At 44.5% G+C, this 16,909-nt stretch overlaps 1 protein-coding gene across 1 annotated transcript in view; it reads right to left on the bottom strand.

Moving 5' to 3' along the window:
• Positions 1–16,909, bottom strand: part of FTO (FTO alpha-ketoglutarate dependent dioxygenase) — a 2,588,464-nt gene that overhangs the window by 2,035,853 nt on the left and 535,702 nt on the right. The window contains exon 2 of the mRNA XM_069639585.1: positions 5,152–5,229. Within this exon, the coding sequence (XP_069495686.1) occupies positions 5,152–5,229 (78 nt within the window). The remainder of the gene's footprint in view (positions 1–5,151; positions 5,230–16,909) is intronic.

Below are 16,909 nucleotides of genomic sequence, written 5' to 3'. Positions count from 1 at the left end.
GGGTATTTCCCCCGAGACCCAGTTACAGAAGGAAAGTTATTGGGAACAACCAGAGATGGGTCTGGGACCTAAACCCACAGAAAAGGAGTAACATAAGTCATCTCCTTTGTGGCAGTACCTGGCAGGAGAGTGAACCATGTCTGCCAGACCCAAACCATAGAGAAATAGGGGTGTGGGACCCACAGCCAAAAGAAAGGAGAAATAGAAACCATCTTCCTCATGGCAGTACTTGGCAGGAGAGTGTACCAGGTCTGCCCAAGTCTGAAGAGGGGGAAGTCAGGGTCTGGGACCCTCGGAGTAAAGTCAAGAAAGGCCAGGGGAAGGGAGTCATTCCCCCTGATATTGTGAAATGAAAAGCCATGGGAAGTGAGTCATACCTCCTGGTGTTGTGAACTGTGAACCACGATATCAGGAGAAGGGAGGTATGCTCTGAGTAACCAAGAAAGACCAGGGCAACGGAGTCATTCGCCCTGGGTTTGAAAAACTGAGAAGTCAGGAGAAGGGAGTCATTCTCCTGGTAACCAAGGCCAGGGGAAGGGAGTAATTCCCCCTGGTGAGGAACTTGCAACCAGAACTGTGCTAAGCAGTCCAGGAGAAGGGAGTCATTCTCTTGGACCAAGAACATTGGCACAACCTTTAGTTTAGTTATAAGTGAAAGGTACTGAGATAGAGACGTTTCGACACAGGGCGATGGACTTCTTAAGTTACTAAGACATCCTGATGGACCCGTTAGCACTTTAGTTGAGACAGGGAAACCCCTCAGATATAGGAAAAGATAGGTGTTCTCTTCATTTTTATATCATATACAAGTCTATAGCAATCACTATGCCACCTGTGTGTCAGTAGGCTCCTCCTTCTGCACCCTTACAACATGTATGGGCACAGCCAACATTAGAATATGTTATATACTAGCATATGTTGTGGGCAAAGGCATAATGAAAATGTTTGGCAAATGGTCCTGGGTACTGTTGGTAACTTGGGTTTTTCATGTGCTACAATACAAAATTGATTGCAAACCGTAAGGCTTGTTATCCAATTTTTCACATAAAGTGCTGTAAAATGCACCATTTTATCCCATTATTTTAAAAATGTTCTCGGAGGAGAACCACCCCGGACCCCTGCGCTTTGGTTCATGCTCCCTCGCTGCGCTCGGTCTCTCATGCATATTAGACATATAGATTTATGCCCCACCAGTTCTAATAAAATGTACCACCCGACACTGCGCGGGAGAACCACCAGGAGCCGCAACACAGAAAAGAGTGCGGCTCCGGGAAGCAGACCGGACCGAGCACACACTGGCACAAAGGAACTCGAATAAACCACCAGGGGATCTCCATATTAATGGAATTCATTAAACCACCAAGATTTTCAATGTTCAATATAGGCCTACCGGGAAGCCATAATAGAAGGGGCAACAGTCCCCTAGAGACTGTAATAATGTCTGTTCCACGAACGTTGCAGCTCTGCATCAGAAAAGGAGCAGGGCTTACACGCCCTTTTGAAGACTGCCCAAATACGTCCCCTGTTACACCCCCAAAATCTAGGTAAGTCATTGGTTACAGGTAGTGGGCCAAACCTGAGTGGGAAGGGTTATTTAAAAAGGAAGTTGGGGGTAGCTTAGGTTTGGGTTAGTTGGGGGAGGACAGGAGGACGTCAGAAAGACCATAAGAGGGGAGTGTTCAAGAAGTGTGGAGGTTGTTGGAGAGAGGCTTCTGTGGAGTGGTTGTGGGTGGGTGTGTGGAAGAGGAGATGTAATAAGGGTTGTAAGTACAGGTAGCAGGAATAGTGGAGTAGCAGTGGGAGTGAAAAGTGGTATTGGTAGCAGTAGTAGAGTAGTAGTGAAAGGAGAGAGGGGAAATGTGGTAGTAGTAGTAGTACAAGGGAAGTAGGAGAGTTGGTAGCACCGAAGAGAGAAAGTGGTAGCAGAAGTAGAGGCTGAAGTAGTGAGCAGCGGTAGTGTAGTGGTCGTAGAGGAGGAGGAGTGTTAAGAGCAAAGAGGTAGTTGTAGTCATGGGGAGGTAGTGATAAGGAAGTGAAGTAGTAGGGAGGGCAAAAGAGGGGGCAACAATGGAGAGAATAGTAGGGTAGTGGTAGAGAGAGAGTGGAGGACTACAGGAGAAGGATGTGAGAGGAGTAAAATATTGTAACATCATAGGGTGGAGGTAGGAAGGCAGAGTGTAACATCAAAGGGGCAGTAGTGTGGTGGGGTGGGGAGGAGAACATCATGGGGCCCCAGTATAGAGGAGAGCCCGGTGAGACGGTGTGTATGTGCCGAGTGATTCAAACTATGTGCAAGAAGGCACCATGCCTAAATATTAAGCAGGCCCAGGTGAGGGAAAACTGGAAGACCCCTAGGGAGTCGGATAGCCAACAACTAGGGCAGAACATCTCTAGTCAAAGTAAGACAGCAGACAGTAGGTGTCACCTGGCGGTAGCACCAACACCTGTTACGGACGCCTGGGCAAGGGAGGAGAGAAAGGCCGGTGAAGTCAAGAGAGAGAGGGATGGTCTTGGAGGCAAAATTCCCCAAAACCCTAGTTGGCCCCAGAACCCAGAAGTACCATCAACCAACCTGCCTGTTTGTGTAACAAAATAAACACCCTTGATCAGTCCTTTGGTGCCACCGTCATTGATTTCGGTGATGCCCCGTCACAGAAACTGTAGGTTAATTTCAAAGTTCCTTGCCACTCTCAAACTCTGAGCATCCACACATAAGGTTGGCAGATTGCCATTATATCCCCAATGTAATGGCAGAAACGGATGTGCTTATTTGACTGGGTAGCTTGCCTCGGCTCAGGTCCAATCACTCCCAAATCCAACTCTACACCGGGATAGAGGGCTGCCCCCTCTCTAGAAGGTACGCTTTTGGGTGTTGTCAACCTATGGGTACTTGCCATGTCTAGTAGTAGGCAGAGAGTTGTGACCCCAAGGAATCAAGAATATGGATTACACCATTACAATCACATTGGCCACCTGTATAGATGGATCTGACTGGTTCCTTATATACTGCTATGCTACCAGGTCAAGTGGAATAAAGCATTATTTAAAACCATCTATCTCGAGGCAGAGACCTTCAACATATACAAGTAGGCACCTAGCCTACTTCTTGCTCACTATTGTTTTAGAAAACAAGTACTCAATATAGGAGTTCTCACATTTGGGGTTTCGACATCATATTGTACTTGCTGTGATACTGAGTGTTGTGGTCTACCTTTTGCAGTATCTGGATTTCAGAGAGAATTTTCATTTACCCAGGAAAACTTGGTAGTTGGGGTTTAGAGAGGGGACTGTCCCTATGTTCAGCGATCCAGAGTCTTTCGCCAGTTTATCTTTCCTTCCTTCTTTTAATGCCCTGGTACATTCTCAGGGTGCCATACATGGCTTTGATGGCGATTGTTTGTCGTAACCTGCTCACTTTCTAAAGTATTCAGTAGGTTTTCTGGCAGGTCTCGATAAAGAAGAGTCTCTGTTTGCTTGGATTTTCATTAATAAATCTATGCATCTTGAGCCAGCCGTTACTCAGATATCTTCAGTGGCAGAGGCAATACTCTGCTTTTTCATAAGCCAAAGAGGTTAACATGGATGATGGAACTATTACCCAAGATGCAAAAGGTTATCCCACCATTAATAAGATCTTCCACCAGTAATGCATCAAGACTATCCTCAGGAGGCCGATTCCCAAAAGCAAACAGGGACAAATTATGAGCCGACGCATAATCTGGTAGGGTTTAAGGATTCCATTATCCAGAAGGAAGTTATAAATGACTGGAAAATCTTTGGAGAGCGAAATCTTTATCTAACATGGCACATTTCCAATACTGAAAACAAACTCCTAGTAGTATATGGCTTTAGGAAAGACCACTTGTGAACGATACACAAAGAGACAGAAAACATGACAATTGATATTAGAGAATGTAAACCTTCTAATTTTTTCATTGCGTTTGATATTAATGCTCATGCTGCTTGAGAGTTCTTTGACAGATAAGGGGGACAATACAATAACCTTGGAAGCCAGGCCATATGCATTTCCAGGGGAACAACTCAGCTCTTCTATCTTGTAGTTCACAAAAACTGAAAAAGGTCCTAAGGAGTGAGTGCAGCAAAGGGAGTTGGTTGGGCAGTTCCTCTATGAGCTCCCAGGTGAGTGTTGGAAGGAGCGAGTCATAGTCCAAATCTTGGCAATTTCTACAGGGTAATCTAAAACATTGTTTCCTCTCAGTTTTTGAACTACAGAGGAGCACTGAGGGTGCAGCTCAATATTTTTGTATTCACTTGTCCCCACCTAGAGCACATTTAAGTAACATAACCTCTTGCAACTAAGGTCAGAGTGGGTACCATCATATGAGAACCCTCTGAGTCTGCTTATTCTGATATAGAGTCCTGGTGGGAAAAGAAGTATTGCCAAACAAGACTTACAGTACTCTCTGCCCTGCACTACAATTGGCATTCAGGACACTGAATTGGCCCACACACTTCTGTTACTAGGCACTGCAGAACGCAAATATGTATACACCAGGATCTAGCTAAAGAATATGGAGCCACCATCGAGTACATTGTGAGATATGTAGGACATGCTCTCCAGGAAAGAATGTCTAAGCCCATTGGAAGGGGATGAAAAAACAGATAGTTATGAAGGGCGTTGAAGATTGACCCTGGACCTAGTATCAAATCAATTAAGTGTCAGATGCCATAGCTCAATCATTCGAAGAAAAACTGGAAAAGAAATCAAAGTGCCCTATCTTATGGTGACAATGGACAGTGAAACATGCAGGTGGTACAGGTTTGCCTAGAAACAGAGTATAAAGTGTGCCCAATACAAATCACAAATATAAGAAAATATATACGATTTAAATACGATCATTTATTATTAATAACCATGTCATAATTCACCCTTGTGGTATCTTCTTGAACTGGGTAGCCCCGAGGCAAGAACAAATCTTGCATAAATCAAGTCGTTTCTGACAAAGAATAAGTGAATCGATTAGTAGGTTGCAAGGAAGGGTAGAAAGCATGCGGCACTCCACAAGAATGCAGGAGAATGAATGTAATGATAATGCAATCAACAGCAATGCACACAAAATACTTCACTGGCATTAACAATCTTCACTGGCATAACTGAAGGGTAGGTTTGGGCTGAAGTGGATAGATTACCAGTTGGTGAAATCCTGCATCTCTGGGCGTGAAATAAGGTAGGCGCTGCTCTCCAATCTGATTAAGCAGTTTCTGTTTCTGGAAAGGAAAATGTGCAGAAAATGTTTGAAAAAAGGAAAATGTGACTAACATCAGAACCATGAACATTTTGCTAAATCGGCCATACCAACAGGAACATATCTATGAAGCAAGCAATCAGAAACATTTAAGCTGCTATACAAAATAGCGATAAAACATGCTTTAATTACATAGTTATTCCGACCTATCCTTTCAAAGTTTATCTTTCAATATTTTTTCCTGTAGAACTTGTAACAATGCCCACACCTTAAACTATCTGGAAAAGGGAGATGCCCCTTTCCTACCTAGGTTCAAGATACAAATCTACAGTAGCTTTAAAGTTCAATATCAAAACGCACTGATGCCGCAATCTTATAAATGCACAAATAGAATATGAAGATGAGCAACAATTGGCCTGAAGGCGACTTCAACATTCATTTGCATACAAGTATGTGTTTTTCGACACAAGTAAGAACAAATGGATGCAGTTACAAATACCAAGATCGGAGGGAAATGTGCCATGAAGTTGTCAATTTCCATGTACTATCTCAATGCACACCACTTTGAGAAGCAGACGGTGCTAAAAGCTTGAACTATTGTCATTTTTTTCTGTGATGACTCATAATTGTTCCGATTATTTTAACTTGTTCCTTGGAATATTCTTTATTACATGTTTTAATATGTCTCATGTTGATTTCTCTTTGTACATTTTATGGATGAAATTCTGTCTGACATTAAGGTAAATTGAGCTCAACAGAACTGATACGCCGACGACCATAAACAAAAGCACACATTAGTGGGGTCCTAGACTAGGAAGTGTCCAGAAAACCCTGAATGGGTGATGTCAGATAAGCTTATCTGCTCCTTAGCAGCAGTTTCAAGGGAAATTCTGCTTCCAAAAATCCATCTGTAAAACTGCTGCATCAAAGTAAGGCGGAGCAACTCTGAGGGACTTCTTGCTCAGAGTCCCTACATTCACCTTGAATCAAAGGGCACTCCTTCATTATTCAAGCATCAAGTCTCTGAAATGAATCACCTTGTCTCATCCGTTTGTCACCCTGTACCTTCCCGTAACCCCATGCATTTATTTGCACCATCTACATAATTTCCAACTCCTTTCTTACATCTTTCTTAGCCAGGTTTTTCAAAAGCAATTACCTCTACCATTGCCAGGAAGCCTTCTCAAGGCAATTCAGCTCCTTACAAATACCATTAAAGAAACATTTGCTTTGAGTAAGTATTCAGATGAATTCCGACTGCAAACAAGTTGTTCTGCTCCGTCCAAATAGTTTCTTGCTTTTCTCTTCCTCAATACTTGGTTTTCTCTTTTGATTACAATGTAGCAATTTAGAGAGTCAAATATATAGTACAGATTACAAAAGCAAATGGGATTCAAAATAGTCTGACAGCATTCCAGGTTAAATAATAGAGTGAGGTGCAAATGTCTCTGTATTGCAGAAAAGGAACAGTGAAGATGAGTGAGATGCGAGCTTTGTTTGTTCCTATGAGAAATGCCTATGGAGAAACTAAGAATTCACAACAGGTAGCAGTAACAAATAAGGATTAAGTGGTCAGTTATAGGTCAGGAAGAGTGACTCCCATTTAAGAGTCCTCTCAGAAAATCTTTATGTTTGGAAATCTCTCCAGTTGCCCTGTGGATCAGTCTGCCGGAGGGAAATTGAGTGATAGGTGTGAAGACTCTGTATGGGACATAATTAGAGAATCATGCTCTGTTGGTGAAATTGTCAGGCAGGTAGAATGTTTGGAAATTGGAAGAATTCCCAAAATGAAGGCTGTCTCTACTAGCTCAGTAAGGCAGTAGTTACATGCCAGGCAGTGCAAAACGTGGACATGTCTCAACACACATTGGCCTCTTGGGAGAACGTGCTTATTGGGAAACTCTCATTATACATTACAGGTCAGTTAGCCGAAACATTTGAGGTGCGAAAGACCAGGGCACTTTTCTGTGTGGAAAGAGATGGATGGAGAGCACTGTATCTGATGGTGTTGTAGGCTCTGAGGTTGAAGACTGATAGACCGAAAAAGCCATAGAGCCTTGTATCCTCTAATGTACGGGGAATGAGGTGGGGTAAATGTAGTTTAAAATGTGAAGGAATTGTACGACTGCCCAACAAGCGCCTTCCTAGACTTATTCTTTCAAAAACATACAAGATCTGTGTGATTCCCTCTGCTCCAACCTACCAGCATCTTTGGAAGAGTCCTCTCTCGCGTTTGGCCTAAAGAGGACGGGAAAAGTCATGAGATGGGGTCCACTCACTTCACATGTACCCTCAACTTGTGTTCTGCACAAGCAGGCAGAAACCATTCATGCATTTCTGTGCGAACTGCAAGGGAGGTCTGAAACTCACCTTCCACCTATGTTACCTTGCAAACTTCAAGAGATTGCAATGTGTGTGATTCACAATGGCAAATGCAAATCAATTTTGCTAATTGAAATCTACTTTGAGTGGCACTGGTTTGGCATATGAAACATCACTTCCCATTACACCCTGCTTTTTTTCTGGTGCGGTTCTTTTCTGGCTTGTATGCTTTGAATAATTGAATATGTTGATTAAAATGAAGAGAAATAAATGGAACATGGTATCACATGTTTAAAACAGTGTTTCCATTTTTTTTTCTTTTTAATAACACGCGTTTTTATATTTGGAACATAATTCTTTAATATGAATAACATGATAGAGCACAAATGTACTTCAAGCCTAAACTCTTATGCAGCATTCCTGTTATTTAAAAACACATGCTCTGAACTGGCAGAATACGTGATCCTAGAGACTCAAATGTTGAAACATGCTACACCGTATCCAAATGTTGAGACTGTTGGGGGGTAGGGGGAGGGAATATTTTCAATGTTTGTAATTCATGCCTATGAAAAACCAAATAAATAGAGTTGGTAAAAAAAAATAAAAAAAATAAAAAGAGTAACATTCAGCTTCATATTCGGCCGAATACTTCACTATTTAGTATTGGTCCGAATACTAAATATGCCATTCGGTATCCCCCTATAAATAGGACAGGCAAAGAATTATTACTCTTGTTTTTCCTTTTGCCATATGTAAAGCTCGTCCATCTTGCGTGGTTGTCTTACCTGCTTTCATAATTTTATGAACATGATTGTGGTACTTGTTTTTTTTTTTTTACAACATACTGGGATCTGGAATATGCATCAGTAACATGGTGCTATATTTATTTTCTTTCCTGTCTACTACTGATTCGTACAAACGCAATTTGCAAACCACAAAAAAACACAACGATAACGTGTCTTCTATGACGCATCAAAACAAAGTGAGATGTGTGTAAAAAGTGCATCACAGCAGTGACAAAATGCCGATGCTTACGATTTGAAAAATAAGTTACAAGGTCTAAGAAACCCTTAAATGTACCGCTTCTCTCAGCTGCGCAGTACTAGTCTGCCTCTTGGCATCCTTTATTGCAAGCTACAATTAGGTCAAACAATACGTCTTTAGCGTTTCTTACTCCAAAGATGGGGGGAATTTTGAGTAATTCAAAAATGTGTACAATTCCCGCTTGTTCGGACACACCTGAGCAGAAAGCGGCATGCGCGCTAGAAAGCACGTGTACTGATTGTATGTGAGTTTGCCGTTTTAATTCGGGTATTTGGAGAAAGTCCAATTGCTGGATGTAAAACAGATATGAACTGGATTCTACAAACACATCGCGAATGCTATATGCGGGCCTCTCCTTCAAAGCGCCACCACAGTAAAGATAAGTAGCCGAACTTTAAAGGGAAAAAAAAGACAGTAAACAGACTAAAACTGACAGAAGTTATTTCTCTGGGTGTCAAATGCCAAACTCCTGGCAAAAGCATGCAAAATTAAAATGCACTCTGAGGCCGAGGTTACTCCCGCTCGATTGTCAGATCTGGCTGGGCCCTGCACCTCAGTTTGATCTACAGACAAATCCACACAGCTGGGCCGTGTAGCACACACTGCTCTTCTCATGCACAAGGAAGCTGTCACGCAGGTGTCAAATACTTCAAGCTACTCACAAATTCCACGAAAAAAGAAAAGAGAGGGAAAAAATGCATGGGCTCTTCCTCGATGTGACGGCTTTTACATGGATTCCTACAAGCACAGGGTACGAGCGCCTTCAATGCGAAACGTCAGAGCAAAATGTTGCGCTTATCAACCCTTGATAGTCGCACCGCATCTCTGCGCCAGGAGCACTAACACCGAAAGGCAACGCGCAAATGGCGTCTCTGAAACCGGGAGGGAAATCAAGTCTAAACTTAAAGCTACAAAGCGAAGTGTCCAACGAAAACATTTCCACGTCCAGAAATCAATTGAGCAGAGTAAACACTTCAGAGGGAACACAGCAGAAACAAGCCAGTAAATCGACGCAAATTAAGGGCTGTTTGATTTCTATAATGCATTCCCTGGCAGAGGAGGAGTCCCGTGAAAAGTGGCAAATAAAACAAGGCGCGTGTTGGTGTCGATTGAACGCAGAAAAACGCAAAGGTTTTCTTTCCTTTAACTAAAATAATTGATAGAAATGCCCAAAAACAAGGTCCATAGTTTATCTGAATTCAGTGACATTTCTTGAAGGAAATTAGTATTTTAACTTTCCAACGATCACTTCCAAACCCGGTTAACTTTCCTTTATTGCGGTAATGATATGATATGGCATTTATAACGTGCCTATATACGCAAGTGTTTCAAACAACAAAGACCCAAGGGAGGGTAAACAGAGGGAAGACAGAGACAACAATCTTACTAGGACAGGTGACATTGAGATCGCGCAAGTGCAGGGGAGGGGGGAAATAGGAGGCGGAGGCGGCAGTGCAATACATAGCATCAACAGTAAAAGATTTTAATAAATAAAAACAGTAGGTAAAAGTGCGGCCAGCTAGTGGCAAGTGCAGGGGTAAGTGCAGACATCAAGTGTCAAGAGCTGGTGGGTACTGTAGGGATACAGATACAGCCCCCAAGTGTCGGGGTTGCCCGGGAGGCAGTGCAGGTGTGCAGCTGGCGGGGAGGGGACCTGGGCCCGAGATCAGATGGTAGCCAGGTGACCAGTGAAGTTTCAGTCAGGAGTTCAGCAGGGGAGAGGAGGAGAGAAAGCAGAAGCAAAGAGGAAGGTCTTGAGATGCTTCTGGAACCGGAGATGGTGTCCTCAAGTTTCAGGGAGGCTGTTCCAGAGGGAGGCCCCAGCTGGAGAAAGATCTACCACCAACTCATTGCTTGGAGAAGCAACTGACCCTGAGGGAGTTGGAGGTGGTTGAGCGAAGAGCTCGAGAAGGAAGATATTTAAGAAGAGAGAGTTGGAGGTATTGATGCCCCAGAAGTCCTTGTGGACAATGCAGAGGGTTTTGAACGTAATCCTCGCAGCCACTGGGAGCCAGTGCAGAGATTTCAGTCCAAGAGAGATACGATCCCTGGGCTTGAGGCCAAGGACAAGTCTCACAGTCCTGTTCTGGATGAGTTGCAGAGGGCGGAGTGTAGAAGCAGGCAGATTTAGAAAGAGGCTGTTGCAGTAGTCCAGCCTAGAGAGAACCAGAGTTCTGGAGACAGTGAGCTTCTGGGGGAAGGAGAGGAAAGGAAGAATACCTCTGAGGAGGGGAAGCTGGTAGTGTGACTTCTTAGAGACATCAGAGATGTGAGGAGGGAAGGAGAGAGTCGAGTCGAAAATCACTGAAAGGTTTTTAGCCTCACAGGTGGGCGAAGGAAGACGCCCAAGAGAGGCTGCCCAGAGAGCGACAGGAAAGGAGTGAGCAGGTATGCCGATAAGGAGAATCTCAGTCTTACTGGCATTAAGGCAGATATCGTTGGTGGCACACCACTCCTGGATAGCGGACAGTCAGAGATGAGAGAAGGAGAAGAGGTGTCAGAAGGGAGCCTGAAAATGAGCTGTGTGTCATCTGCATAGCACTGAAAGTTGTGCAGAGAGCAGCAATGCGGTGGGCAAGAAGTGGCAGGTATTGGTTGAACAGTCAGGGAGAGAGGTTAGACCCCTGGGGAACACCACAAGTCGAGATAGAGATAGAGGAGAGGAAGGACCCAAGTTGGACCTGGGAGGGTCGATTGGAGAGGAAAGAGGTCAGCCAAGCCAGGGCTTGATCGGTGATACTCAAGTTATAACAGACAGTTGAGCAGGATGGCATGGTGTCATGCTTTTGGGCTTTCACACAGTACACCTGAAAGTGCCCATTATAAGCATAATCCTCAGTCTCCTCAACCTCCAAGAAACTATGAAAATGGCAGCAGTTGTGCTATATTAACCCAACATATCAAAAGCCATAGGAGGGTGGCCAGTGGCCTACAAACCCAGTTGACTGGATTCTATCTGTTCCTCTGTAGCTGCCTACATTGGAGCAGCTCCTGTGTTAGAAGTTTGGCCAAAGTGTGGGTAGGAAGAGCAGGCTTGTGCACTACTTCACAGATAGTTAGTCCTTCTATTGTAGTTATGAAAGAGAATCCTGAATTCTATGTTAAGACCGGAGGCAAGCATTATGCTTTAAACCTCTTTATTACTGCTTCCAACAGCCTTTTAAATCTACATTTTCTCTTTCTTCTTCTTATTTTTTTTTTATCAGTTTGAAAACTGCAAACAGGAGAAAACAAACATAAAGAAAGAAATGATAGCTAAAAAAAACTACAATCCTCATGAGTCCATGCAGCATAGTAGTCCTGAGCCTCTCTCCTGCTGTCCAATCAGGGCTCCTCCTCAGGTACAAATCCCTGCTGCTCTAGGTCCTTTCCTCTTGTTTTATTCTGCAACTGACAGCTAAGTAACCCCATACTACTTCACAATAATATGTACAGTGTTTGTGTAGAATTTGAAGTATGTTAGTATGCGCTTAGCATTGCACGCGCGAATAATGAACAACATACTATTCATGTAGAACGTCTCTTATGTAGATTATACGTTTTCAATTTCCCGTCGGCACCGCCGTCCCTCTTTCAGTGCAAAAGCGCTGTTTGTGTAAATTCTATTTCAAAGTAGACCGGGCCTGTGTTCTCACTTGCACAGGACTCTGGTCTGCTTTCACATTCTGTGGTATATTTACAGTGCAAACTTACTTGAGAGATTACAGCTGGCACGCTCACAAAGCGATATTTGTGATGCGCCAAGCGCAGGGCTGTGCATACACACTGAGATGCAGCAAATAACGTTCCCAATGGGACAATTCCTCTGCTGCTCAGGCACTAAAGCTGCTATAACAAGCGCAAACACAGCGTTTCAGCACCAATTAAAAGGCTATTACATTATTTTGGATATAAGATTATAAAAATATATATAATGTAGGGAGAAGACCAGTTCAAATATTGTATAAAAAACCTGGTATCACAGCCCCAGCTACTGGTTTGACAGTGCCTTTTTTTCGGCCAGATACAACACAGCCTACATCTAACGAGTTGAACTAACAAGGGTTGTGATATGGGGGATGGTGTGTGCAGCAAGGACAGTGAACAAGAGGTAGGATAGGAAGAGGCACACCTCTCTCAAAGTTTCAAAAAAGCATTGAGGGACTCCCTAGTAAAAGCAGTGGCTCAGGGAGTTAAGCCTCTACAGGACAATCTGCAGGTCCTAGAAGACATTTTGGGCAAGAAAGCTGGCATACTTGAAGACCCAGGTGAGACAACCTCCACGGATAAGCCTCTTAAAGACACTGAAAAGGGGAGCAAATCAGCCCGGAAGAGGAAGGCCTCTTTTACTCCCACTCAATGATGGGGACGAAGAAGAAACCCCAGGAGGCAGCCGATGCATTTAATAGGCCAAAGAATGCCTTCCTATCCAAGTCACTCTTGCCCAGTCTCATATTCCTTACCAAAGGGACGAAAAACACAGGGTACGCTCTCTCATCCTCAGAAGAGTTCGAGCAGTATGAGGAAGAGGAGGATGACAATGCAAGTATTGGTAATGAGAGCATCGAGTTGCAGAAGAAATCATCCTGCGAGCCGAAAGCCAGCAAAGTGGAGAGCCCCCAAGATGAAGAGGACATGTCTGACATGTTTGAACCTGAGGCAATCAGGCACCCCAGATCAACCGAATGGGCCTCATCACCGAGAGTAAGGTTCTACATGGTGCAAAAAATGCTCAAACCCTTAGAAAAGGAGACTACATTCTGTCTGAGGGCAGAATGTCCAAGGCTTGAACTTACCGGAAGAATAGCAGACACGCTGGAACTGGACCCCGAAATGCCCACTTTTGTGACAAAAGCTGGGAAAGACGCCAGAAAGGGCATGGACTGCACCTGGAGGACATGCCAAGACAACAATTTAGACCTAGCAGGATCCATTGCAAAAATCATGGACCTGGCAGAAAGAGCGAAAGACACAGGGGAAGCAGTAGACCCACACATCCTAGCAGGCTAGGCGCAATGAGCGGTATGCATGCTCGGGAATGCAAACTGCGCAATTTCATCGGAGAGACGCAGAACAATGCTCGTAAAAATTGACAACAAATTAGGAGACCTAGCCTCTTACGAGGCAGTGGAAGGACCGCGAGGCTTGCACTTTGGAGAAGCATTCATAAAAGAAATTAATACATTTGTAGGAACATTTACAGCCTTGGAGAAAGCGCAAGCTTCCATTAGAAAAGTCTTCCCAGGAAGAGTAGTTGCAGGGGCCGGTCGATGCAGAGGCCGCTCGACTGGCCGCTTCAATTCAAACAGAAGGCCCCAATATTGGGAATCAAGGCAGCAGGATCCCTGCTTCCCCAACAGAGGCCAAGGCTTCAGAGGGCGCAAAGGGCGAAGATATTTCAGGCAACAAGGAAATGCCACAGGTGAGAACGTGCATAGCGACATACCCTCCAGTAGGAAGGCAGACTTTTCTTTTCATAGACAACTGGCGCGAGCTGTCTTCCGACGCGTGGGTTTCTCAAACAGTTCAAGGTTTTGAGCTGGAGTTCCTAGGGACTCCCGAGCAGCGCAGACCTCCCCCGCACAAACACATCTCACAAGCAGACAGCATATTGTTAGACACAGAGATCCAAGCTCCTAGCACAGAAGAACGCCAGAGAGAGGGCGCAACCACACACAGCAAGTTTCCTAAGCAACATGTTCTTGGTCCACTGCAAGGGTAAAGTGCGACCAGTCATAAATCTAAAAGAATTAAACAGTTGACTAGTGTACAGACACTTCAAGATGGAGGGAATGCATCTTTTGGGAGATCTACTCAGGAAGGACGATTGGCTAGCGCGCCTAGATTTGAAAAACTCATATCTGACGATACCATTAGCGGCAAAATACTGTTCCTTCTTGAGGTTTGTTTGGAGAACCGAGATATGGCAGTTCAAGAGTCTGCCTTTCGGCCTTGCCTCAGCACCATGGGCCTTCACCAAACTCATGAGGCCCCTAGCCGCCATGCTTCGAGATCAAGGAATTTGGATGATCATCTACTTAGACGACATCCTGTTCATGGCAGGAGACAAAGAAAGGTTGCATGGACAAGTACACTGGGCATTATCCATAATAACAGGACTAGGATTCTTGGTCAACAAGGAGAAATCCGCCCTGACCCTGAGCAAGAGAGCAGAATTCTTAGGCTTCACGATAGATAGGAAGAAAGCGACGCTGGAGCTCGCAGCGCCCAAAATGAGATCTATAAAGAAAGATCTGAGAGCAGCTCTCAAGAATCCGGTTATATCGCTTTGGAATCTAGCCAGGATAGTGGGACTTCTAGCAGCTTGTATCCAGGCAATATTTCCCGGGCCCCTACACTGTCAAGCCCTACAGTGGCTTAAGATCAAATACCTCCAAAAAGGTTGGAGATATCAACTAGTGCCGCTAGACGAGGACAGCAAGACAGAACTTCTCTGGAGACATGGAACAGCAGAGCCATCTTTCGGAGATGTTCCAGAACTCATTATGGAATCAGAAGCCAACAGATCAGGCTGGGGGCCAGATGCGGACAGACGGGAACAGGAGGAAAATGTTCCCTAGAAAAACTAGAACGGCATATCAACTGCCTGAAGCTTCTAGCGGGCTCTTTCGCGGTGAAAGCGGTTACCAAGGACAAGGCGTAATGCTGTATTCTGCTGCGGATAGACAACATCTCGCAGTAAGATACATAAACAAGCTAGGAGGCACGAAATCCAAAATGTTAGTAGAGCTAGCGAAGGACTTCTGGCATTTTTGCCTAGAGAAAAATATGTCACAGCGGAGTATCTTCCGGGAGCTCTGAATGCAGTAGCGGACTGGAACTCCCGATATTTAATAGACTTGAGCGACTGGAAATGACAAGTCAGTCTTCAAGAAGTTACAATAGAAATGGGGACCTTTCCATACAGACATGTTTGCCTTGAGGCTGAATACCCATCTGATGCAATACCTCAGCTGGAGGCTAGACCCGGAGGCTCTGGGGATGAACGCTTTTCTTCACAGCTGGAGTGACCAGATCCATTACGCTTTTCCCCCCTTCGCAATGCTGGAGAGGGCACTAGCATAGGTATGCAGGGACAAAGCGGAGTTGGTAATAGTGAAACCAGAATGGAAATCTCAAGCTTGGTTTCCAGTTCTGATGGAACTTTCCTCAGATTTCCCCCAGAGGATTTTGCACAGAGTTGATCTCCTAACGGATCCGTTGAGAGCCCCACACACACTAGTGCAAGATCAAACGCTAATGCTACTAGCTTGCAGAGTTTCAGGTGCAGATGGTGTCTGCCCTGACTTTCAGAAGAGCTTATCAAAGTATCATGGGCCCCTTCCACAGCTCAGAACTATAATTCTGCTTGGCAAGCCTGGGAGCTATGGTGCAGGGGGAGGGGTATTCCTCCTGTTTCAGCCCCTATAGTGCAAGTGATACATTTCCTAGCAAGCCTGCCTAATCAAGGCAGAGCCTTCAGGACAGTCGGGGTATAAAGATCAGCGATCTCAGCCGGACAAGATCTTGTAGATGGGGTTCCAGTAGGTGAACATCGACAGTGGCTGGGCTAATAAAGGGAGTAAAGGTTACCAAACCCCCGCAGGCGAAATATTCCTCCCTATGGGATGTTACCAGAATCTTAAATGTGTTCGAACAATGGCCAAGAAACAAGCTGCTCTCAGGAAGACAATTGGCAGGGAAATTAGCCACGTTACTTTGCCTAGTGTCCTGTGGAAGAGTTTCAGACGTGAAGGCTTTAGAGATCGACAGGAAAGTGTTCTATCCAGAGGGCATAGCGTTTAATAGTGCGCAGCATACGAAGACCAACTCCAAGGTGATCTCATAACCATATTTCCCAAGAGCAAACTATGCGTAGCACAGTGCATAAAGTGTTATGAGACAGCAACAGTAGCAGTAACACCACAGGGTGTCAAGCAACTTTTGATGGCGTGCAAAAAGCCATATCAAAAGCAGTGGCGCCCCAGAGATGGGTAAAAGAAAACATTTCCGTATTTGGGGCTCACTCGATCAGATGAGCTATGGCTTCCAGAGCTTTTGCAGCAGGAGTTCCGTTGCAGGAGATTATAAAGGCAGCTGACTGGTCAAACGACTCAGTTGTCAGAACCATCTATTTTAAGCCAGTTTCTCACATTGCGACAGCAGTTGTAGAGAGCTTTGAACAAGCATAATGCTCACCTCTGGTTTTGACTTAGAATGAAGATTTCCCAAGCGCTAAGCGAAGGTAGTCTTGATTCCATTAAAGACATTAAGGCAAGCATTATCCCTCCCAGTTGGAATATGCTGAATGATGATTAAACAGTATGTTGTGTTGAAATGACAATAACAGCGGATTC

The sequence above is a fragment of the Ambystoma mexicanum genome, chromosome 1q (assembly GCF_040938575.1).
Source record: "Ambystoma mexicanum isolate Mex_15411 chromosome 1q, UKY_AmexF1_1, whole genome shotgun sequence".
Lineage (NCBI taxonomy): Eukaryota > Metazoa > Chordata > Amphibia > Caudata > Ambystomatidae > Ambystoma > Ambystoma mexicanum.
The sequence above is the reverse complement of the archived record's forward strand: the minus strand, read 5'-3'. Positions and strand labels throughout refer to the sequence as shown.